The sequence below is a fragment of the Microcaecilia unicolor genome, chromosome 3 (genome assembly GCF_901765095.1).
Source record: "Microcaecilia unicolor chromosome 3, aMicUni1.1, whole genome shotgun sequence".
In the NCBI taxonomy this organism is placed as follows: Eukaryota; Metazoa; Chordata; class Amphibia; order Gymnophiona; family Siphonopidae; genus Microcaecilia; species Microcaecilia unicolor.
In genome coordinates this window covers 45,257,772-45,281,091 of record NC_044033.1, presented here as the reverse complement: position 1 = coordinate 45,281,091, position 23,320 = coordinate 45,257,772, and the positions used below count along the sequence as shown (strand labels likewise).

Here is a 23,320-nt window from a genome sequence, read left to right as displayed (position 1 = left end):
AACATTCTGTAGTAGCCTTACAATTAAGTCTGCAAAAATTCCTATACAAGTAAATATGCTAAGAAAGGAAGCATTTGCTTTAGTTGTGAAGGAGACTGTCTAGGGCTCAAAAATCATATTCAGATATGCAAGAGAATGGGCACTCTGATCTCAGGGGATGTTAAGTACTACTAAGATACGCAGGAAGTAGAAGACTGCCTCACATACAATCAGTACTATGAGAAAACCAGTGGAGATGAAAGCTGAGTGACAGGGAAAGGTGGCAGAATTGGAGTTAAAGTACAAAAGTGTAACATAACCAGCAAGGGAGTAGCCCTTCTGTCAAGATTTATCTCGATGAAAAACATCTGAACATGAGTAGCAAAATTCTGTCACAGTGACTGCTGTGAGCTCAGCAGACTATTGAGCAGCCTTAGCGGTGGTGTACAATCAAGAGGTGGAGTAAAAGAGGAATAGGAACATCAGACACCACAATGGAGTCTAAGCAGAGGCTGCTGCAATACCAAGGGACCAGACTGCAAGAGGCAGGAAAAAAAAAACCCAACAAAGACCACAAGGAAGTCTGAGCAGAAACTGATGCAATAGTGAGAGGCTGGACTGCAAGAGTCAGAATGCACCAGACATCACAAGGAAGTCTGAGAAGAAGCTGCTGCAATAGTAAGAGGCCAACATGCAAGAGGCAGAGAAACATAAGAGAAGAGCTTTGTATTGCTGTCAATTCAGTTTTCTTTTTTTTTTTTTTTACTTCATATTTATTTCAAGAAAACCACATCATTGCCATCATGATGTAACATTTTAGTTTACAGTAAAAGAATTCAGAGCCATTCAACACCAAACACTGCTATTTATGAACATAATCTTGTTTTGAAATATCAAAATCCCCAACCCCTCCTCCCACCCAAACCTCCCCAACAGACCTTCTTGTACACATAAGCAACTCAAGAAGTCTCAAGCAGAGCATTATCCATCTTCTAGTCATTTATTTTTTTTGTTACATTTGTACCCTGCGCTTTCCCACTCATGGCAGGCTCAATGCGGCTTACATGGGCAATGGAGGGTTAAGAGACTTGCCCAGAGTCACAAGGAGCTGCCTGTGCCTGAGGTAGGAATCGAACTCAATTCCTCAGTTCCCCAGGACCAAAGTCCACCACCCTAACCACTAGGCCACTCCTCCCTAATAAGTCCCAAATAACCTGCCATTGAGAATTGATTTTGTGTAAGGTTTGATATTTTAGCTGTCAACTTTTCCATTAGGAAAACATATACGTCTTTTCCTCCAGCTACTCTGAAGCCTGGGAAAGGGAAATGGGACTTGATATACTGCCTTTCTGAGGTTTTTGCAACTACATTCAAAGCGGTTTACATATATTCAGGTACTTATTTTGTACCAGGGGCAATGGAGGGTTAAGTGACTTGCCCAGAGTCACAAGGAGCTGCAGTGGGGATCGAACTCAGTTCCACAGGATCAAAGTCCACTGCACTAATCACTAGGCTACTCCTCCACTCATTCCACCAATAAGAGCCAACCTCATCAGTGATGTCACAATGGCTTGATTGCCAGTTACTTGGCTCACGTCTGATACTGTGATGTCATAAGGGAAATGGGGAAAGGGAAATGGGACTTGATATACCACCTTTCTGAGGTTTTTGCAACTACATTCAAAGCGGTTTACATATATTCAGGTACTTATTTTGTACCAGGGGCAATGGAGGGTTAAGTGACTTGCCCAGAGTCACAAGGAGCTGCAATTGGAATCGAACTCAGTTTCCCATGATCAAAGTCCACTGCACTAACCTGAATCAAATCAAATACAAATATTCAGTACAGTCCTAGTGAAAAACTAATACAGAACTGAAACATGACTTGAAGGTGAATTACGTACATAAAAAATATCTTCACTAATTGTGAAAATCTGATTGTTATTTACTGGGAGGAAAAGACCTCAGTAATAGCCAACCTTAAATCCAGTTTTTGAACATAAACAAGGGTGACTAAAGTTCTTTTCCTCCCAATTAAAAACAAATCAAATTTCATAATTGATGATGGTATTTTAAGCCAGTTTCTGTGAAGAACTGCCAGATTCACCACTAAATTAAGGACAAGAGGGGGAGCTATTTTATCTAGCCCTTAGTGGAATGCAAGCCATGGTACAAGAGGTAACTGTGTTAGATCTGTGATCAAAACATTATCAAATCTGAGCCGATATCTGGAGTGAACTCACTAAAGAAATCTACTGCAGCAGCACTTAATTTTTGATTATATCTGTCCTCTTCAGGGCACAGACCGTATAAGTCTGCCCAGCACTATCCCCGCCTCCCACCACCGGCTCTGGCACAGACTGTATAAGTCTGCCCAGCACTATCCCTGCCTCCCACCACCAGCTCTGGCACAGACCGTATAAGTCTGCCCAGCACATCCAACCAACAAATCTAATTGGCTGTTGTTTAAAAATAACATTGTGGATGCCCAGACCAGATGTATTCCACGTATTAACCAAAGGTGGAAAGAAGAGTAAACAACAAACAGCATGGTTAAAAGAAGTGAAAAAGGCTATTAGAGCCAAAAGAAAATTCTTCAAAAAATGGAAAAAGGATCCGAATGAAGAAAATAAGCAAAATAAGCACTGTCAAGTTAGATGCAAAGCACTGATTTAAAAAAAAAAAAAAGGCTAAAAGAGAATATGAAGAAAAACTTGCTAGGGAGACAAAGAGGCATATTTTCAAAGCACTTTGGGAGGCTAAGTTCCATATGTTTCTATGGAATTTTGGGAGGCTAAGTGCTTTGAAAATAAGCCTCAAAAACTCATAGTAACACCTTTTTCAGGTACATCAGAAGCAGAAAGCCTGTAAGGGAATCCGTGGGACTGTTAGATCATGAAGGAGCAAAAGGGGCACTCAGGGAAGATAAGGCCATAGTGGAGAGACTGAATGAATTCTTTGCTTCGGTGTTTACAGAAGAAGCTGTCAGAGATCTGCCTGTACCAGAAATGGGTTTCAAGGGTGACGATGCGGAGGAACTGAAAGAAATCTTGGTGAACCTGGAAGATGTACTGAGCTAAATCAATAAGTTAAAAAAAGTGATAAATTACCTAGGCTGAATGGTATACACCTCAGGGTACTGAAATAACTCAAAAATGAAATTGCTGATCTGCTTTTAGTGATCTGTAACCTGTCGTTAAAATCATCTGTAGTATCTGAAGACAATGTAACACCGATTTTTTTAAAGGGTTCAGGCATGATCCAGGAAAATACAGACTGGTAAGATTGATTTCAGTGCTCGGCAAAATAGTAGAAACTATTATAAAGAATAAAATTACGGAACACAGACAAACATGGTTTAATGGGACAGAGTCAGCATGTATTCAGCCAAGAAAAGTGTAGTCTCACCAATTTGCTTCATTTCCTTGAGGTTGTGAATAAACATATGGATAAAGGTGAACCGGTTGATGTAGTGTGCCTAGATTTTCAGAAAGCTTTTGACAAAGTTCCTCATGAGAAACTCCTGAGAAAATTAAAGTCATGGGATAGGAGGCATTGTCCTTCTGTGGATTAGGAATTCATTATTGGACAGAAAACAGAGGGTAGGGTTAAATGGCCATTTTTCACAATGGAGAAGGATGAATAGTGGAGTGTGCAGGGACCTGTACTGGAACCGATGCTATTCAACATATTTATAAATGATCTGGAAATTGGAACAACGAACGAGGTGATTAAATTTGCAGATGACACAAAACTATTCAACGTTGTCAAAACACATGTGGATTGTCAAAAATGGGAAGACCTTAGGAAACGGGAAGACTGGGACTGGGCGTTCAAATGGCAGATGAAATTTAATGTGGACAAATGAAAACCGATGCACATTGGGAATAATAATCTAAATCATAGTTACCTGATGCTTGGGTCCACACCTTAGGCGTCAGCACTCAAGAAAAAGATCTAAGTGTTATTCTAGACAATATGATGAAATCTTCTGCCCACTGTGTGGAGGCAGCTAAAAAAGCAAACAGGATGCTAGGAATTATTAGGAAAAGAATGCAAAATAAGATCAAGAATATTATAATGCCTTTATATCGCTCCATGGTGCAACCTCACCTTGAGTACTACGTTCAATTCTGGTCTCCGTATCTCAAAAAAGATATAGCAGAATTAAAAAAGGTTCAAAGAACAGCGACCAAAATGATAAAGGGGATAGAACTCTTCTCTTAAAAGAGGTTAGGGCTCTTCAGCTTGAAAAAGAAACAGCTGAAGGAGGGATAGGATTGAGGTCTATAAAATCCTGAGTGGTGTAGAACGAGTAAAAGTGAATCAATGTTATCTCTTTCAAACAGTACAAAGACTAGGGGGCACTCAATGAAATTATATGGAAATACTATTAAAAGAAATAGGAGGAAATGTTTTTTTACTCAAAGAATAGTTAAGCTGGAACTCATTGCTGGAGGATGTAGTAACAGCAGTTAGAGTATCTGGGTTTAAAAAAGATTTGGATAAGTTCTTGGAGGAAAAGTTCATAGCCTGTTATTGAGATGGTCATGGGGGAAGCCACTGCTTGCACTGGAATTGGTAGCTTGGTATGTTGCAACTAATTGGGTTTCTGCCAGAAACTTGTGAACTGCATTGGACACTGTTGGAAGCAGGATACTGGGCTAGAGGGACAACTGGTCTGACCCACTATGGCTATTCTTATGTTCTTATGACAAAGGGAAACAACTTTTAATCAACAAAGAGGGCAAAAGCTGTGCCTTTATGGAGCATGCTCATTACGAGATCCAGGAACCACTGGTCAAAGGGTAGACCCTCCCAAAGGTCAAGCCAGCTGAGTGATGCTTACAGTACAAAGACCCCCTTACTAAGAAGTCTAAATCAGACGTAAAGAAACAGCTGCACACAGCCAGAAACCCTTCTGGTATACAAACCTACAAGTACAGCAAGACATACTCCTCTCAACACCTTCACAACCATTTTACAAAGCCAACTTCAGTCCAAAAACCATTGAAGATTCTCAAAACTTAAGAACAGTAAAACAAAATTACAAAGAAAGTATAAAACTCTAAGATACTGGTTAATATCAGTTAGGTGTATGCCTTCTCACAATAAATTTAGGTATTTCCCTGCCCAAGTATATGTTTTCACATTTAACTCACTCTGAGCTTGGAGTAGAAAAGACGAGTAATGAAATCTAAAATCCTGAACAATATATTCAATACATGACATGTTATAAGCACCATTGCATAGGACGAACTTGATTCAGTTGTTCCCGATCAGTTTCCATGTTTTAAATCTAAGGCTGCATTTGTTCTCTTGTCTGAAGTCTTGTGTGTCTTAACTAGATTATAAAGTCCATGATACAGGATATGTATTGGTAAGCGCTGTGTACTTCTGGTGGCACTATGCAAATTATAATAGTTCATGGAGAGGCAGTTTCGATAGTGCATCTAAGTTGGACCAAATCCAAAATATACCCATTTTTGAAAAAAGAAAAATATCTTTTTTACGAAAATACCATTTTGTAAAAGGTTTTGTGCGTTTATCTTTCTAGCCCATTAAAAAAAAAAAAAAACCCATACAAATTTAAAAAGCCACAAAAATCAAGTCATTGGAATGTAGGAGGGGCCAGCATTTTTAACAAGCTGGTCCCCAGACTTACCATGAGAGCATTGGGGCACCCCAGGGGGCACTTCTGTTGCAATCATTATGTACTTCTGACTTCATATAAATGCTCCCAGGTAAACATCCCACCGTTGCTCCCTTATCTTGTCTGCTGAGCCCTCCAAAACCCACTACCCACAATTGTACAACACTACAATAGCACTTATGGGTGAAGGGGCACCTATATGTGGGTACAATGGACTTCTGATGAGTTGGAGGGCTCACAGTTTACACCACAAGTGTAACAGGTAGGGGGGGGAGGTATGAGCCTTGGTCCACTTGTCTACAGTGCACTGCACCCACCACTACTACACTACTCCATGGATCTGCATACTACCCTAATGGACCTAGCTATAACACCTGATGCTGTCATCAACGCTGGGGTGAGTACTATTTTTATTCACATCTTTTGGGGGTGGGAGGGGATCAGTGACCCCTGGGGGAGTGAGGGGGTCATCTCTGATTCTCTCCAATGGTCATCTGGTCATTTAGGGCATGTTTGTGTCTTTTTAGAAAAACAGGTCTAGATCAAAACATTGAAGTTTTCACCCTAGACATTTTGGTTTTATTTTTATTTATTTTATTTTTATTTTTGTTACATTTGTACCCCGCACTTTCCCACTCATGGCAGGCTCAATGCGGCTTACATATTGTATACAGGTACTTATTTGTACCTGGGGCAATGGAGGGTTAAGTGACTTGCCCAGAGTCACAAGGAGCTGCCTGTGCCTGAAGTGGGAATCGAACTCAGTTCCTCAGGACCAGAGTCCACCACCCTAACCACTAGGCCACTCCTCCACTCCATTTGATCCATTATGGCTGTAAAACGTCCAAGTGTTAGGCACGCCCTAATCCCACCTTCGAAACACCCTTGATATGTCCCCTTGTGATCTGGGCACACTGCAGACGAAATGCAAAACTGGTTTTGAAAATACCGATTTGGACATTTTGAGAAGAAATCTGTCCAAATGGTGCTTTATGACACTTTTTGGATGTTTTTCCATTTTGAAAATGAGCCCCATAGTCAGTCAAACTAAAACAAATCATAACACCTAATCATAAAACATTCACAACACACACACAGGAAATTACTCAGAATCCTAAAACAACCCTAGCATATTCCAACCTTCCTCTCTTATTTCTGTTCATATTATGTTTCTGGTAGCAGGATACTATGGCTATTTTTTCCTCTCTCTCTCTCCCAAGATTATACCCACATTGCAGCTCACCTACATGCATCCTCAGAAACAAATGCACAACATTTCTACACTTGTAGACATACAAAGCAGTCAGGCAGAGGGGGAGGGGTGAGAGGGAAGAATTTCTGTACCATTTTATCAGTACTGCAACTTGTGGGCATTAACATGACTAAATAGAAAAGTCCCACTGAATTAACAAAGCCTGCATTAATGAACATAAGTTCAAGTTAGTAAATCTAAATATTTGGATAATTTAGTTTACAGGAAGCAAATTATATAAACAAAAGAAACGTCATTAGAATCTTTGGGATGTTATGTCCCTCTTAAAATATATCAGGAAGGAAGTATAATAAGGTTAACATTTAAAGGTTTTTCCCATGTGAAGTAAAGCTTAAATACAGCGAGCACAGCTGGTCAGAGTCCCATACAGACTCTGCACTGAAACACAAAGGATGAGACACAGAGATGAAGCAGAGAATCAAGAGACCATTTTTAGAAAGGTGTGTTTCATAATAATGACAATACACATCAGAGAACTATTCAAGCAAACAAGGAAAAACAATTGGCAAACGCACATATACAAAGTGTTGCTACAACAACCACAGGTAGATAAAAGACAAACACAGTAATGGTTAAGGAGAGGTGAACCTAAAGATGAATACAGTACTGGTAATTGCAGTGCAGGACCATGGACTGTAACAGCTCAAAACTAATAGAGAAAGAGAACGAAAAAAAAAACATCTTTTGTAGCTCAGAACTGAAGTTGGTCACCAGTGCATATGAAGTGCTGATGTCAGAAGAACTGTATACAGTGAGGCACAATACGGCAGCATGTCTCATCCACTGGAAACTATATAACCACCTGACAATACCATCATTGTGCTAAAAAAAAATAAATAAACTACTAGGCATCAACCTCTGCCAGAAATGTGAAGAAATTGTGATTATCTGGGACATTCCTATTCCCAGAGATAAAAAGTTCGGAACAGAAAAGCCAGACATTGTGATACAGGAGAAAAGAACATGAACAGCAATAATTAATAGAAGTCTGTGTCGGTGCCAACTTCTCTACTACAGAAAGAAAAGATCTTGAAAGTACCTCAAACACACGGAATCAAAGAGAAGGAAAATGTGTCAGAACATGCAAAAATGATCCCATTTATACTAGAAGTCATCGGCTTGATTAATGTAGACATTTTCAAGCGACTCCACCAACTTGTATTTAAGGCAGCAGAGGGTGAAGTGTCAAATACAAGTTCAGTTGTAAGCCCCCTTGGGATAGAGAAATAAGGAGGAAGGAACCCTGAAAAGGCGTGAGATAAATCCAAATTAATACGTTATGAACTGCAGGAGGCAGTTCTATTTAGCACTCTGCAGTATAATTATGTTCTAGAAAGTAGCACAATAATAATACATTTGAGAAAGTCAGATTGTACCTAACATAGCCTTACACAACAGAAGACACCGTAACAGATGCTAACATTCCATTCCACTCTCCCCACAGTAGATACAGTCACAGAGAGGCTGAAAGGCACAGAAACTTGTTTCCCCTTCCACAGCTGGAACCCTTCACCCTCCCAACCGCGCGCCCCTCGCTCACCTCGGGCGGAAGATACGGAGGGTTGTTACTGCTACGTCCACCCCGGCTGCGGCCTCGCGACGTTTTCTTCCCTTTGGTGCCATTCTTGTTCTTCAGGCCGCCACCGGCACCAGACCCAAAGAGCTCGAACAGCCGGGGCTCCATCCCCCACACCCGTCCCGACCCACTGCCGCTTCCGCCGCGCGCGGGCATTGGTCCCCCACAGATCTCTCCGGCCACCGAGACAGAGGCGGGCCAGCCGCGGGCGGCACGTCGTCACTGCACACGACGTCAGAAACCCCAGCGCAGTACGACACGTGCCGCCGGACCAGACCCGTCACCGCGCAAGGAATCAAAACACCAATCCCAGCGCACCATGGGATATGGAGTTCCTGATGGTCCCTGGCGTCAGAAACCCTGCGCATTAATTGTCAGTCTGTTCAGGACGTGAAACGCGTCAGCCATCAGAAAACCCCACTGCACTCTGGGACATAGAATTTGTGTATGTACAAGCTTACCTTCTTCTCGTGACGTAAGGCATCAGGAACCAGAAAACCCCAAAGCACCTTGGGATATGGAGTTCTTGAAAGTGAGTGCCCTGGTTTTCTGACTTCACTGCATAAAAGTCATCATGATCATTGATCAGGCAATTCCGGAGCACCGTGGGACATAGAGTTTTTGGAGGTTACAGTGCAGGAGGTTAGAAATTGCCCGCAATATTCCAAGAGCCCTCAGGTAGGAAAGAGAAAGTGAGTTTTCTAAATCGTAATGGGTGTTCTCTATGACAGCAGGCGTAGCTAGGAGTGAGTGGGCCCCAGGCGAAAAAATTGAGATGCCCCCACCCCCATAACACCATCGCGCACCTAGCCACATAATGAGATAAACTATCTCTGGTTTATTAGTCGGTCTGGACACATGGGGGCGCTAAAGATAGAGAAAGGCATTGCTGATCTCTTTTCTGTTTTCCTGGTAGTTGAATTGAATCTATCAAATGAATTGTATTCATGCAGCACAACTTTACTTTAAGCATATAACATAGTAACATAGTAGATGACGGCAGAAAAAGACCTGCACGGTCCATCCAGTCTGTCCAACAAGAAAAATTCATATGTGCTACTTTTTGTGTATACCCTACCTTGATTTGTACCTGTCCTCTTCAGGGCACAGACTGTATAAGTCTGCCCAGCACTATCCCTGCCTCCCAACACCGGCTCTGGCACTGACCGTATAAGTCTGCCCAGCACTATCCCCGCCTCCAAACCACCAGTTCTGGCACAGACTGTATAAGTTTGCTCAGCACTATCCCCGCCTCCCACCACCGGCTCTGCCACCCAATTTCAGCTATGTTCCTGTGGATCCATTCCTTCTGAACAGGATTCCTTTATGTTTATCCCACGCATGTTTGAATTCCGTTACTGTTTTCATTTCCACCACCTCCCGCGGGAGGGCATTCCAAGCATCCACCACTCTTTCCGTGAAAAAATACTTCCTGACGTTTTTCTAGAGTCTGCCCCCCTTCAATCTCATTTCATATCCTCTTGTTCTACCGCCTTCCCATCTACGGAAAAGGTTCGTTTGCGGATTAATACCTTTCAAATATTTGAACGTCTGTATCATATCACCCCTGTTTCTCCTTTCCTCCAGAGTATACATGTTTAGGTCAGCAAGTCTCTCATACGTCTTGTAACGCAAATCCCATACCATTCTCATATCTTTTATTATTATTATTATTATTTATTGCATTTGTATCCCACCTTTTTCCCACCTATTTGCAGGCTCAAAGTGGCTTACATAGTTTTGTTAACACAATTATTCTTGGATGTCAGGTACAATTATTGTTGTACAGAGATTAGTTAAGGGAAGAAGTAGAGAGTAGAAGGGAGGCATTTATTAGGTATAGTGAATGGTAGGTTTTCAGCAGTGGATTAGTAAGGTTCTAGGTTTTCATTGTATGCTTTGTTGAAGAGATATGTCTTGAGGGATTTACGAAAGATAGTTGTTTCGTTGATTGTTTTCAGGTTTCTAGGTAATGCGTTCCACAACTTTGTGCCCATGTACGAGAAGGTGGTATCATGCATCAGCTTATATTTTAGTCCTTTGCAGCTGGGGAAGTGCAGGTCGAGAAATTTTCGGGATGATTTTGTGGCGTTTCTGGGAGGTAGGTCCACAAGGTTTAACATGTAAGTTGGGGCGTCTGCGTGGATGATTTTGTGTACCAGTGTGCAGATCTTAAATGTAATACATTCCTTAAGTGGGAGCCAGTGGAGTTTCTCTCTTAAGGGTTTTGCACTTTCATATTTAGGTTTTCCAAATATGAGTCTGGCTGCAGTATTCTGGGCAGTTTGGAGTTTCTTGATGTTCTCCTCTTTGCAGCCTGCATACAGTGCATTGCAGTAATCAATATGACTTATTACCATTGACTGTACCAGGGTACGGAATACGTATCTCGGGAAGAAAGGTTTTACTCTTTTGAGTTTCCACATGGAGTAGAACATCTTTTTCGTCGTGTTTTTCACGTGGTCGTCGAGAGTAAGGTTTCCATCAATGGTGACTCTTAGAATCTTCAAGTTTTGGGAGACAGGCAGAGAACAGTATGGTGTGGTTATGGTGGAGAAGTTTTTTGTGTTATGTTTTGAGGTGAGAACAAGACATTGTGTTTTTTCTGCGTTTAGTTTCAGCTGGAATGCATCTGCCCAGGAGTGCATTATTTGGAGGCTTTGGTTGATCTCGTTGGTGATTTCCTTTAAGTCATGTCTGAACGGGATAGAAATCATGACGTCATCTGCATATATGTAGGGGTTGAGGTTTTGATTTGCTAGTAGTTTAGCCAAAGGTATCATCATCAAGTTGAATAATGTTGGTGAGAGGGGGGATCCTTGGGGTACTCCGCATTCCGGTGTCCATGGGGGTGATCTGTCCGCGTTCATTATTACTTGGTACGATCTTGTGGTCAGGAGTCCTTTGAACCATTTGAGAACTGTGTCTCCTATTACGAAGTATTCTAATATATGTAATAGTGTTTCATGGTCTACCATGTCAAAGGCGCTGGACATATCGAATTGTAAGAGGAGTACGTTGTTGCCCGTTGCAATTGCTTGTTTAAATGAGTTCATTGTAGACACTAAAACAGTTTCGGTGCTGTGATTTGATCGAAATCCTGATTGAGATTCGTAGAGAATTGAGTGTTTATTTAGGTATTCAGTAAGTTGTTTTGTTACTAAGCCTTCCATGAGTTTGGTTATGAGTGGGATAGTTGGTTAGGTCCATTGTGCTTTTTTTAGCATCTTTCGGTAACGGAGTAACCGCTTTGCACCACTTCAATTCTTTTTACATCCTTAGCAAGATACGGCCTCCAAAACTGAACACAATACTCCAGGTGGGGCCTCACCAATGACTTATACAGGGGAATCAACACCCCCTTTCTTCTACATAGTAACATAGTAACATAGTAACATAGTAACATAGTAGATGACGGCAGAAAAAGACCTGCACGGTCCATCCAGTCTGCCCAACAAGATAACTCATATTTGCTGCTTTTTGTGTATACCCTACTTTGATTTGTACCTATGCTCTTCAGGGCACAGACCGTATAAGTCTGCCCCGCACTATCCCCGCCTCCCAACCACCAGCCCCACCTCCCAACCACCGGCTCTGGCACAGGCACAGACCGTATAAGTCTGCCCAGCACTATCCTCACCTCCCCAGCCCTGCCTCCCAACCCCGGCTCTGGCACAGACCGTACAAGTCTGTCCAGCACTATCCCCGCCTCCCAACCACCAGTCCCGCTTCCCACCACCGTCTCTGGCACAGACCGTATAAGTCTGCCCAGCCCTATCCCCGCCTCCCAGGAAATTCACTATCCTTTCCTTCAGCATCGCTTCCATTACTTTTCCAATAACCGAAGTGAGGCTTACCGGCCTGTAGTTTCCAGCTTCTTCCCTATTACCACTTTTGTGAAGAGGGACCACATCCGCCGTTCTCCAATCCCTCGGAACCTCTCCCGTCTGCAAGGATATATTAAACAAATCTTTAAGAGGACCCGCCAGAACCTCTCTGAGCTCCCTCAATATCCTGGGGTGGATCCCGTCCGGTCCCACTGCTTTGTCCACCTTTAGATTTTTAAGTTGTTCATACACACTCTCTTCCATGAACTGTGCTATATCCACTCCATTCTCACATGTACTTTTGCCATTCAATTGCTGTTCTGCTCCTGCTCCAGGATTTTCTTCTGTGAAAACAGAACAAAAGTATCTATTTAGCAAATTTGCTTTTTCTTCATCATTATCTACATAGCGGTTCTCAGCATCTTTCAGTCTTACAGTTCCCTTTTTAGTCTTCCTCCTTTCCCTAATATACCTGAAGAAAGTTTTGTCACCCCTCCTTACATTTCTAGCCATTTGTGCTTCCGCATGCGCTTTCACCAGACGTATCTCTCTCTTGGCTTCTTTCAGTTTCATCCAGTATTCCTCCCCGTGTTTCTCTTCTTGTTTTTCTGTATTTCAGGAACGCCAACTCTTTAGCCTTTATTTTCTCAGCCACTTGTTTGGAGAACCATATCGGTTTCCTTTTTCTCATGCTTTTATTTACTCTTCTTACATAAAGGTTTGTGGCCCTATTTATTGCTTCTTTCAGCTTGGACCACTGTCCTTCCACTTCTCGTTCATCCTCCCATCCCATCAGCTCCTTCCTCAGGTATTCCCCCATTTTACTAAAGTCAGCATGCTTGAAATCCAGGACTTTGATTTTTGAGTGGCCGCCCTCCACTTTAGCCGTCATATCAAACCAAACCGTTTGATGGTCACTGCCGCCCAGGTGGGCACCCACTCGGACATTTGACGCACTATCCCCATTTGTGAGCACCAGATCCAGCGTCGCGCCCTCCCTCATGGGTTCCGTCACCATTTGTCTGAGCAGAGCACTTTGAAAAGCATCCACGATCTCTCTACTTCTTTCCGATTCCGCAGATGGAACTTTCCAATCTACATCCGGCAGATTGAAATCTCCCAGCAACAGCACCTCTCTCTTCTTTCCCAACTTATGGATATCTGTGACCAGATCTTTATCTAGATCATCCAATTGTGTCGGAGGTCTGTAGACAACACCCACATGTACAGAGGTTTTATCATCTCTTTTTAAGGTGATCCATATCGCTTCTTCCTTCCCCAGGTCCCTGACATTTCAGTTGCCTCGATGTCATTTCTCACATACAGAGCTACTCCTCCACCTTTTCGACCCTCTCTATCCTTCCTAAATAGATTATAGCCCGGTATGTTTGCACATTTAGCCACGTCTCCGTGATTGCAACAATGTCTAAGTCTGCCTCCAACATCAGGGCTTGAAGGTCATGAACTTTATTGCTTAGACTGCGAGCATTTGTGGTCATCGCTTTCAATCTACATTTTCTGGTATGTGTTTCAACATTTGTGATTTGGGGGTGTTTTTTGTCTTTGGGTACCTTCATATCTTTTTGTTCCACCTCCATTGCTTTTTCTTCCGCCTCAGTTCTATTTTGAGGAACATCACAGTGCTGTAATGGAGCAAAAGAATTCTGTAGGGGCAACACTTGTGAGGGTGGATGCCTCTGTGTCACATAACAAAGTCTGCCTGAGCCTACGGTGAACCATCTATTCTTAGGTGGTTTTATCCTTTGAGGCAGTGGTGTGAATTTGGCTTGATTCTGTACATTATGATGTTGTGCAGTCTTAGAAGTTGCTTTAAGTGCATCTAATTCCTGTTTTACTTTACTGAGCTCCTGTTTTAAACTAGTGAGCTGATGACAGATAGGACAAGCCTTAAGGTTCCAGGTGATTGGCCTTGAAACTAAAGCACCACAATCATTACAGAGAATAAAAGTCATCCTGATTTGTTGGAATGGTATGAACAGGTATGCTATGATTGGGGGGGGGGGGGGTTAACAGTGTGCAAGTGGCCTAGTGGTTAGGGTGGTGGACGTTTGGTCCTGGGGAACTGAGTTCAATTCCCACTTCAGGCATAGGCAGCTCCTTGTGACTCTGGGCAAGTCACTTAACCCTTCATTGCCCTATGTAAGTCGCATTGAGCCTGCCATGAGTGGGAAAGCGTGGGGTACAAATGTAAGAAAAAACAGTGTGCAAGATTAATTTTACTCCTCAGCAAACTGAGGCAGTTGTAATTAGGGTGGAGTTAATTTGTGATAAGTAGTGTATTTAGAAAAGCTATTTAGGAAGTGTCAGTCTTGGGGTGGGTGGGCTTAAACTTAAAACCTGTGGAATGTGTTTGCTGCCTATCTCTACACAGCTGGTTGGGACAAGGGGAAGACAAGGTTAAGAAATGCACCAGAAATGTGCAAAACCACAGCTGTAGGAGAGTGAAAGCTAGGAATAAAGCCAGCACAATTCTTATCTGTTTGAGTTTTCTTCAGGCAGCAGACAAGCAAAGAGCTCCAGGCTGCCCAGCTCTCTCCACAGAAACAGAAACCACCACACCTAAGTGTTTAAAATGGCTGCTGAAAACCAGGCAGGTGGGGGAGCCAGCTAAAGTTGTTGGGGGATATCCACTCTTCTAACAAGTACGCTTTGGGCTCACAGTCATTTAAACTAAATCCTGAAATTTTTGAAAAGTAGATTTTCTACTGCTGTACTTACTATAAGTCAGTCACTGTTTGTATATTCATTAGCTGCCTAAAATCCATTTACATATTTGCTATGATTAAATATTTCTTTAGCAAAGGTAGCAACCATTTTTATTTTTTGTGTCCTCTTTTTTTCTCTCCCCAAATATGGTAACCCATGGGAGGATGCACATTTTCCAAAGCTGACATAAATTCAGAAAAAAATATTTGTTTTTTCTATCATTGCTGTCTGAGCATTGCTTTTAGTCCTAGCGTCTCTCTTCTGTTTTCAGGGGGGGGGGGGGGGTTTAAACTCTGTCCAGGGTTTTCTGTCCTTTTGACATTTCTCCATCTCCACCATCCATCTTTCTTCTGTGCCTCTATCTGTGTTTCACTTCTGTGTCCTTGTTCTTATGTTCCTTTCACAGAGAGGGTGGTGAACGCTTGGAATGCCCTCCCGCGGGAGGTGATGGAGATGAAAACGGTAACGGAATTCAAACATGCGTGGGATAGGCATAAAGGAATCCTGTGCAGAAGGAATGGATCCACAGAAGCTTAGCTGAAATTGGGTGGCGGGGGGAAGAGGGGTTGGTGGTTGAGAGGCTAGGATAGGGGAGGGCAGACTTATACGGGGTCTGTGCCAGAGCCGGTGATGGGAGGCGGGACTAGTGGTTAGGAGGCAGGAAATACTGCTGGACAGACTTATACGGTCTGTGCCCTGGAAAAGACAGGTACAAATCAAGGTAAGATATACACATATGAGTTTATCTTGGGCAGACTAGCTGGACCGTGCAGGTCTTTTTCTGCCGTCATCTACTATGTTACTATCCACCTTATAATTGAAAGAGAAAAACGCCTAGATTTCGACCCAAATCGGGAGATAGACGTTTATCTCACAAAAACGAATAAATCGGTATAATGGAAAGCCGATTTTGGACGTTTTCAACTGCACTCCATCGCGGAAGTGTACAAAGTTGACGGGGGCGTGTCGGAGGCGTGGCAAAGGTGGAACTGGGGCGTGGTTATCGGCCGAGGAGAGATGGACGCCTTTCGCTGATAATGGAAAAAAAGTATGCGTTTGTAGCTAGAATTTAGGGAACTTTTCCTGGACCCTGTTTTTTCCACGAATAAGGCCCCAAAAAGTGCCCTAAATGACCAGATTACCCCCAGAGGGAATTGGGGATGACCTCCTCTGACTCCCCCAGTGGTCACTAAAACCCTCCCACCACAAAAAATGATGTTTCACAACTTTTTATTTTCACCCTCAAATGTCATACCCACCTCCCTGACAGCAGTATGCAGGTCCCTGGAGCAGTTGTTAGGGGGTGCAGTGGACTTCAGGCAGGTGGACCCAGGCCCATCCCCCCACCACCTGTTACAATTGTGCTGCTTAATGCTTAGTCGTCCAACCCCCCCAAACCCACTGTACCCACATGTAGGTGCCCCCCCTTCACCCCTTAGGGCTATAGTAATGGTGTAGACTTGTGGGCAGTGGGTTTTGAGGGGGATTTGGGGGGCTCAACACATAAGGGAAGGGTGCTATGCACCTGGGAGCTCTTTTACCTTTTTTTTTGTTTTTGTAAAAGTGCCCCCTAGGGTGCCCGGTTGGTGTCCTGGCATGTGAGGGGGACCAGTGCACTACGAATCCTGGCCCCTCCCACGAACAAATGCCTTGGATTTATTCGTTTTTGAGCTGGGCGCTTTCATTTTCCATTATCACTGAAAAACAAAAACGCCCAGCTCACAAATTGTCGAATAAAACATGGACGTCTATTTTTTTCAATAATACGGTTCGGTCCGCCCCTTCATGGACCCGTTCTCGGAGATAAACGCCCATGGAGATAGACATTTTCGTTCAATTATGCCCCTCCACGTTACTATGTTTCAGAGCCAGCATCTCTTTTGTGCCTCTGTCTCTCCCCATGTCCAGCTTATCTTCCTTCTCTTCCCTTTCTTTTGTGCCACACCTCCTGACCCCTTCACCCACCCTCTGTGGTCTGACATCTCTCTCTCCCCCTTCGCAGTCAAAGTCCAGTCTCTCTCTCTCCCTTTCCTTAGTGCTCCCCCCCCCCCCCCCCCAATCAGCATATCTTTCCCTCCCTTTTGGTCTAGATCTCCCTCTCTCTCGTTCTCTTCCTTCAGCTTGCCCCCCCCCCCCATCTAACATCTGTCTCCCGCCACCACGAAAAAATATCTCAGCTGGCGGGAAAACACTTCTTTCTACCTTGGCAGTCTGCAGCAGGCTTACGCTGAAAACTGAGCATGTGCAGGTGCCAGTATCATGGAGAGTAGAGTTTCTGTTATCATCAGGGGGCAGTCTTCAGCTGGCGGAGCTTGGGATCCCCACCAGCTACTGCTAAACACATGCTACTGATGGGTGGGCCTGAGCCCTAAATGGGTGGGCCCAGCCCACCCAGGCCCACCTGTGGCTACGCCACTGCTCTTTGGTCTAGGTCTCTGTTTCTCTCTGTCTACCCTCAGCTCCCCTCCCCTCCAGTATCTCTCTCCATCTCCTTTGATCCAAGTCTCTCTCTCACTTTTGCTCCCCACTCATCTCCCCCTCCCTTCTCCATCCCCTTTGCTCCAGGTCTCTCCTACTCTCTTTGTTCTCTCCCCCTCCCTCGGTCCAGTGTCTTTCCCCCTTCCTGCAAAATCTGCAGTGGATTGTGGCAGAGGCAGCCCTAAAGGCTATGCAGTGGTGTCTTTCCTCTGCCGCATCCTGCCCACTGAAGGTTGCATCAGAAAATCAGGACATGGCAGAGGAAAGGCCCTGCCAGTCAGAAATCAGCCTTCATGCTGCTTCTGCACCAAGTGTTTGCTGCAGCTGGGGGGGGGGGAGGGGTACACAGAGGCTGGACCCCTGTGGGCATGGTGGGGGGAGTGCCCTGGGCATTTTTTCGGGGCTCACTCAGGGCTAGATGCACTAATCAATTGTTAGAGCCCTTCCCTTACTGATTCCCTTAGCGAATCGGTAAGGAACGGGCATGCATCAAGGAATAGGAATGCAAATGAGCTGCTCGTTGTAGCTCACTGGCATTCTCTATTCCGTCATTAAACAATCGGATAGTCAGCCGGTCGAGCATGCGCAGAGCAGCCAAGCGTTATGCTGGCTGCTCTGCACATGCCAAGGACGTCCTTTATGGACATCCTTCACTATAAAAAAAAACTCCCTCTAAAAAGACGTTCTTTTTACAGGCTACAAGCTAATGTATAGTTCAGAGGCAAGAGAATAAAAACTAACCTGACGATACGGAGGAGCCTTCCAGCCCAGAAAATCGGGACGTGAGAGGACACAAATCAAAACTTTTTGGACGTCCCTCCCTCCAGGTCTCTCTCAGCCAATCACAGCGTGTTTAGCTGATACTGGTAACGGCTAAACGCGCTGGGATTGGCTGAGAGAGACCTGGAGCTGATCAGTTATGCTATTACTTACTTGTTCTGGAGTGCTGTATTTTGTTATGCTGTTTTGCTAAATGTTCAATAAAGACTTCATACAACTTAAAAAAGTGGAAAAAAATCCAAGTGCTCTGCCATTTTATTTTTACAAAAACATTAGTGGGATTTGAACCCGCCACCTCTGGATTACAAGACCACTGCTCTAACCACTCGGCCCCAACTGTTCTTGCTTGGTTGGTTCTCCCTTACTTCCAGGTCTCTGAGCTGAGTGACGCACAGCCAAAAAGGACGTTTTTATTATTGCAGGGGGGTGGGAGGCCGCCCAAAATGGACATTTTTTTTAAAGCGAAGCTGTATTTAAAAAAAAATATCAAACAGGCTCCGATGCTGCAGGCTCTTTTTTGGACATTCAACCCCGCAATAATAAAAACGTCCTTTTTGGCTGCGCTGTGATTGGCTCAGAGACTTCCAGGTCTCTCAGCTGAGTGAAGCACGGCCAAAAAGGACGTTTTTATTTTATTATTCTAGGGTTGAATGATGTCCAAAAAAAGAGCCTGCAGCATCAGAGCCTGTTTGATTTTTTTTTTTTTTTAAAGCTTCGCGTAAAAAAAACACGTCCATTTTGTGGGCGCCCCCCCCCCCCGAGGTGGCGGGTTCAAATCCCACTCGCTTCTGTAAAGAGTGGGATAAAATCACTTCTGATCAGTGGGTCTTAGTTGTTATCAGAGAAAGTTACAAGCTAGAATTCACCTCTCCCATAAGCGAAGTGTTTCTGGAGTCCCGATGTGCCACAGCCTCCAAACAAGCAGCAGTACAGACCACATTGCAGTCACTGGTGGACCTGAGGGGGTAGTGCCAGTGCCCCTCTCTGAGACCCATTCAGGAGTAGCCTAGTGGTTAGTGCAGTGGACTTTGATTCTGGGGAACTGGGTTCAATTCCCACTGCAGCTCCCTGTGACTGTGGGCAAGTCACTTAACTCTCCATTGCCCCAGGTACAAAATAAGTACCTGTGTATATGTAAACCACTTTGAATGTAGTTGCAAAATACCACAGAAAGGCAGTATATCAAGTCCCATTTCCCTTTCTCTTAATATTCAATTTATTTTGTAGTGCCTCAAAAAGGGGGCTCATTCCTCCCCATTCTCGATCTCCAGAAGGTCAATCAGTGTCTCTCAGTGTGGCATTTCCGCATGGAGACTCTGTGGTCCGTTGTGGCGGCTGTGGTTTGTTGTGGCAGCAGTGCAACTGGGGGATTTTCTTACTTCCCTGGACCTCAAGGAGGCCTACTTGCATATCCCTGTGTGGCCACCTCATCAGCGATTCCTCCATTTTGCCATTCTGGGGCATCATTTCCAGTTTTGGGCCTTGCCCTTTGGCCTGGCTACTGCCCCTTACACCTTTTCCAAGGTGATGGTAGTGGTGGCAGCATTCCTTTGCAAGGAGGGCATCAGAGTGCACCCCTGTCTTGACGACTGGCAGATCTGCGCAGAGTTGAAGCAAGAGAGTTGCAAGGCCACCGATTGGGTCCTGGCCCTGTTACAGCCCTTGGATTGGGTGGTGAATCTTGCAGAGTCACCTCATGCCATCTCAGACCTTGGACTATCTGAGGGTCTGATTTGACAAGGTTCAGGGCTGTGTGTTTCTGCTGGAAGGCAGGAGGTGCAAGCTTCAGGCTCAGGTGCGCAACCTCTTGCAGTTGTTGAGGCTGCGAGCCTGGAATTAAGTTCAGGTGTTGGTCTCGATGGCGGCTACTTTGGAGGTGGTTCCGTGGGCGAGGGCCCACATGCATCATCTGCAGCACTCTCTGCCAGTGTCCCAGGAGTATGAAGAATTATGAACATAAGTTATGCATTATGGAATGGGTTAAAAGGTCAGAGATTGATAAAGTCTGTATGACTCTGGAGTCTGTCAGAGATATATGACTCTGAAGGCTGTCAAAGATTGATGAGCCTGCATGATCTCTGGAATTTATGATACCCTTAGGGGGCAGGCAAGCGGGCCTGGGAAGGAGACTAATGTAAACAGCAAAAGATTGTCGTTTTAATAGCTTAAGAAAACCAGATGTTGGTTAATCTGTGAGAAGGACATTTTGCAGAAAGAGAGTCATGTAAATCATTGTTTGAAACAAACGATATAAGCTGCCCTCTCAGAAGAATATTTCGGAGATGCAGACAGAAAACATCTTGTTATGTTACTGTGTTGATCTCTCATGAGAAACTAAAATTGTATCATAATTTGGTAAGTGAATAAAAGGACTTTCTCATATGCAATTAGCTTTGGTTTCTTTTACTCCTCCCAGTTGAGAATGGCTGGTTCATGCTAATTTGGGAGGGGATACAAGCAGCCTAAAAACAAGTATCAGTGGCATCTTCTGTGGCTGCCCCAAGCGTGACAGAGCATGAGCTGGTAGAGTCACGAGGCCCCCCTGTGGAAGGGGATGCCCTTGGCAGCTCCGCAGCGGGTGGTAGTAGTTACAGATGCCAGCCTGTCGGGTTGGAGTGCCCATTGTCTTTATCTACATGCCCAGGGGCTATGGACCGCGCAGGAAGTGGCGTGGCTGATCAACCGCCTGGAGCTGCGTGCAGTGTTGTCTGCATTGAGTACTTTTCAGGACTTTTTGGTGGGCAAGGCAGTTTGTGTTTTTTTAGACAACATGACGGCACTGGCTTACATCAATCGGCAGGGTGGTACCCAGCGTTGGGGCCTAACCACCGAGGCTTGTTGTCTCATGGAGTAGGCTCTATCTGTCTGCGACTCACATCACGAGTCATTCCAACAAGCAGGTGGATTTTCTCAGTCATCATCTCTTGGACTTGGAGAAATGGGAACTGTCCAAAGAAGTGTTTTGTCAGATATGTCAGAAGTGGGGGTGCCGGAGGTAGATCTGATGGACGCCCTTCTGCAAACCTGGATGGAGAGAGCTCTGCTTTACATTTTCTCTCATCGGCTGAGTGCTTCACAAGATCATGCTCCATTGGGGTCGCACCATTCTGGTTGCACTGGATTGGCCGTAGAGCTCTGCTGGTGGAGCCGCCTTTTCAGCTTCTGGTCAGTCCCGGCCTCCTACATCAGGGTCGAATTCAAATGGAGAATCCTTTCAGCTTTGGTCTTACGGCCTGGCTGTTGAGATGTCGCGTTTGAGGAGGAAGGGTTATTCAGGTGCCTTACTCAGGCTCATAAGCAGTGTACTTCGACTATGTGTTCTCGTGTGTGGCAGACCTTTGAGAGGTGGTGTGCGTCCCGTGCTTGTTCGCCACTGCTGCTGGCCTTTTTGCAGGATGGTTTACAGAAGGACTTGGCCTATAATTCCCTGCGAGTTCAGGTGGGTGCTTTAGCTTTCTTCTGGGGGAGAGTGTCGAGGCTCTTCTCTGGATTCACATCCAGATGTGTGCAGTTTTTGAGAGGGGTTCTCAATCTTTGCCTTCTGCTTCACTGGGCCTGTCCACCCTGGAGCCTCAATCTGGTTCTCTGAGCTCTTCAGATGGCGCCCTTTCAGCCACTGCGCAGGGCTTCCGACAAGGATCTTGCCCTCAAAGCTGTGTTTTTGGTGGCTGTTACGTCGGCGCAGAAATTCAGGCCCTTTCATGATGTGATCCTTTCCTGCAATTTTCTGAGTCTGGGGTCACTTTTTTTTTTTTTTGTTACATTTGTACCCCGTGCTTTCCCACTCATGGCAGGCTCAATGCAGCTTACATATACAGGTACTTATTTGTACCTGGGGCAATGGAGGGTTAAGTGACTTTCCCAGAGTCACAAGGAGCTGCCTGTGCCTGAAGTGGGAATCAAACTCAGTTCCCCAGTTCCCTAGGACCAGAGTCCACCACCCTAACTACTAGGCCACTCCTCCACTCTGAGTCTGGGGTCACTTTTCGTACGGTTCCTTTATTTTTGCCCAAGGTGGTCTCGGCTTTTTATCTCAACTGGCCTCTTTTTCTTCTTTCCTTTTGAGAGGAAGATTATCTCTCAGATTTCATTGCTCTGCAGCTCTTGGATGTTTGGCGGATTCTTCACCGTTATTTGCAGATGTCTAATGAATTTTGTCATTTGGATCATCTTTTTGTGCTTCTGGCTGGGCCTCGGTAGGGGGGTGCGGTGTCTAAGGCGGCTGTATCCAAGTGGATTAAGGAAGCGATTGCCTCTGTGGATGTTTTGGAAAGCCGCGTCCCGCTGGAGGCATTGAGAGCTCATTCCATGAGGATGCAAGTGGCATTGTGGGCACAGACAGTAGTAGTGCTGTCCCTAGACGAGATCTGTCGGGTGGCATGGGCCTCTTTGCACACCTTTTCTAAGCATTATAGAGTGGATGTGGCCACTAAATCGGATGCTTCCTGTGGTGCAGTGGTTCTGTCTCGGGGAGCAGCGGCTTCCCACCCTCATTAGGGATTGCTTTGGTACATCCCACCATTTCCTGGAGTCATCTGCTGCTGAGGCTAAGGAAGGTAAAATTATGCCTTAGCTACTGATAATTTGCTTTCCTTTAGTCGCAGCAAACGAATCCAGGATCCCTCCCATATTTTTTTTTTTTTTTTGCCGCGTGGTTTTCTGTGTGATTTCTCTCAGTTCTCCAAAGAAAAAAAATAAAGAAGAAGGCTTCGGGCATTTTTCTTCTTATCTGATCCTGCTCTGTAAAGACTAGCCATCTGGTATCACTGCCTTCAGTTCATTATCTCTATCTCCACCTCCTGGTAGATGGACACAACCCACCAGTTCCTGGATTTATCTGCTGCGTCTAAAGGAAAGAAAATTACCAGCGGCTAAGGCATAATTTTACCTTATCTGTACCCTTCACAAAGTCATGTGTCAAGTATAAAGAAAAAGCATGCTTGCCCTGATAACTCGATTTCTGTCTGATTGCATCACTCTAATGCTGAGACAGGAGCAGGCTGAAGAGCTGAGTCATTGAAACCTGA

The 23,320-nt window shown here is 44.6% G+C and overlaps 2 protein-coding genes across 2 annotated transcripts in view; one reads left to right on the top strand and one right to left on the bottom strand.

Annotated features, from left to right (window-relative positions):
* Positions 1 to 8,704, bottom strand: part of GTPBP2 (GTP binding protein 2) — a 114,364-nt gene extending 105,660 nt beyond the window's left edge. Inside the window, exon 1 of the mRNA XM_030195863.1 lies at positions 8,446 to 8,704. Within this exon, the coding sequence (XP_030051723.1) occupies positions 8,446 to 8,637 (192 nt within the window). The 5' untranslated portion in view covers positions 8,638 to 8,704. The remainder of the gene's footprint in view (positions 1 to 8,445) is intronic.
* A 421-nt stretch (positions 8,705 to 9,125) lies between these two features.
* The window catches only part of LOC115465411 (multidrug resistance-associated protein 7-like), a 120,717-nt gene continuing 106,522 nt past the window's right edge, over positions 9,126 to 23,320 (top strand). The window contains exon 1 of the mRNA XM_030195856.1: positions 9,126 to 9,159. The gene's annotated coding sequence lies outside the window, so the exon portion shown is untranslated. The remainder of the gene's footprint in view (positions 9,160 to 23,320) is intronic.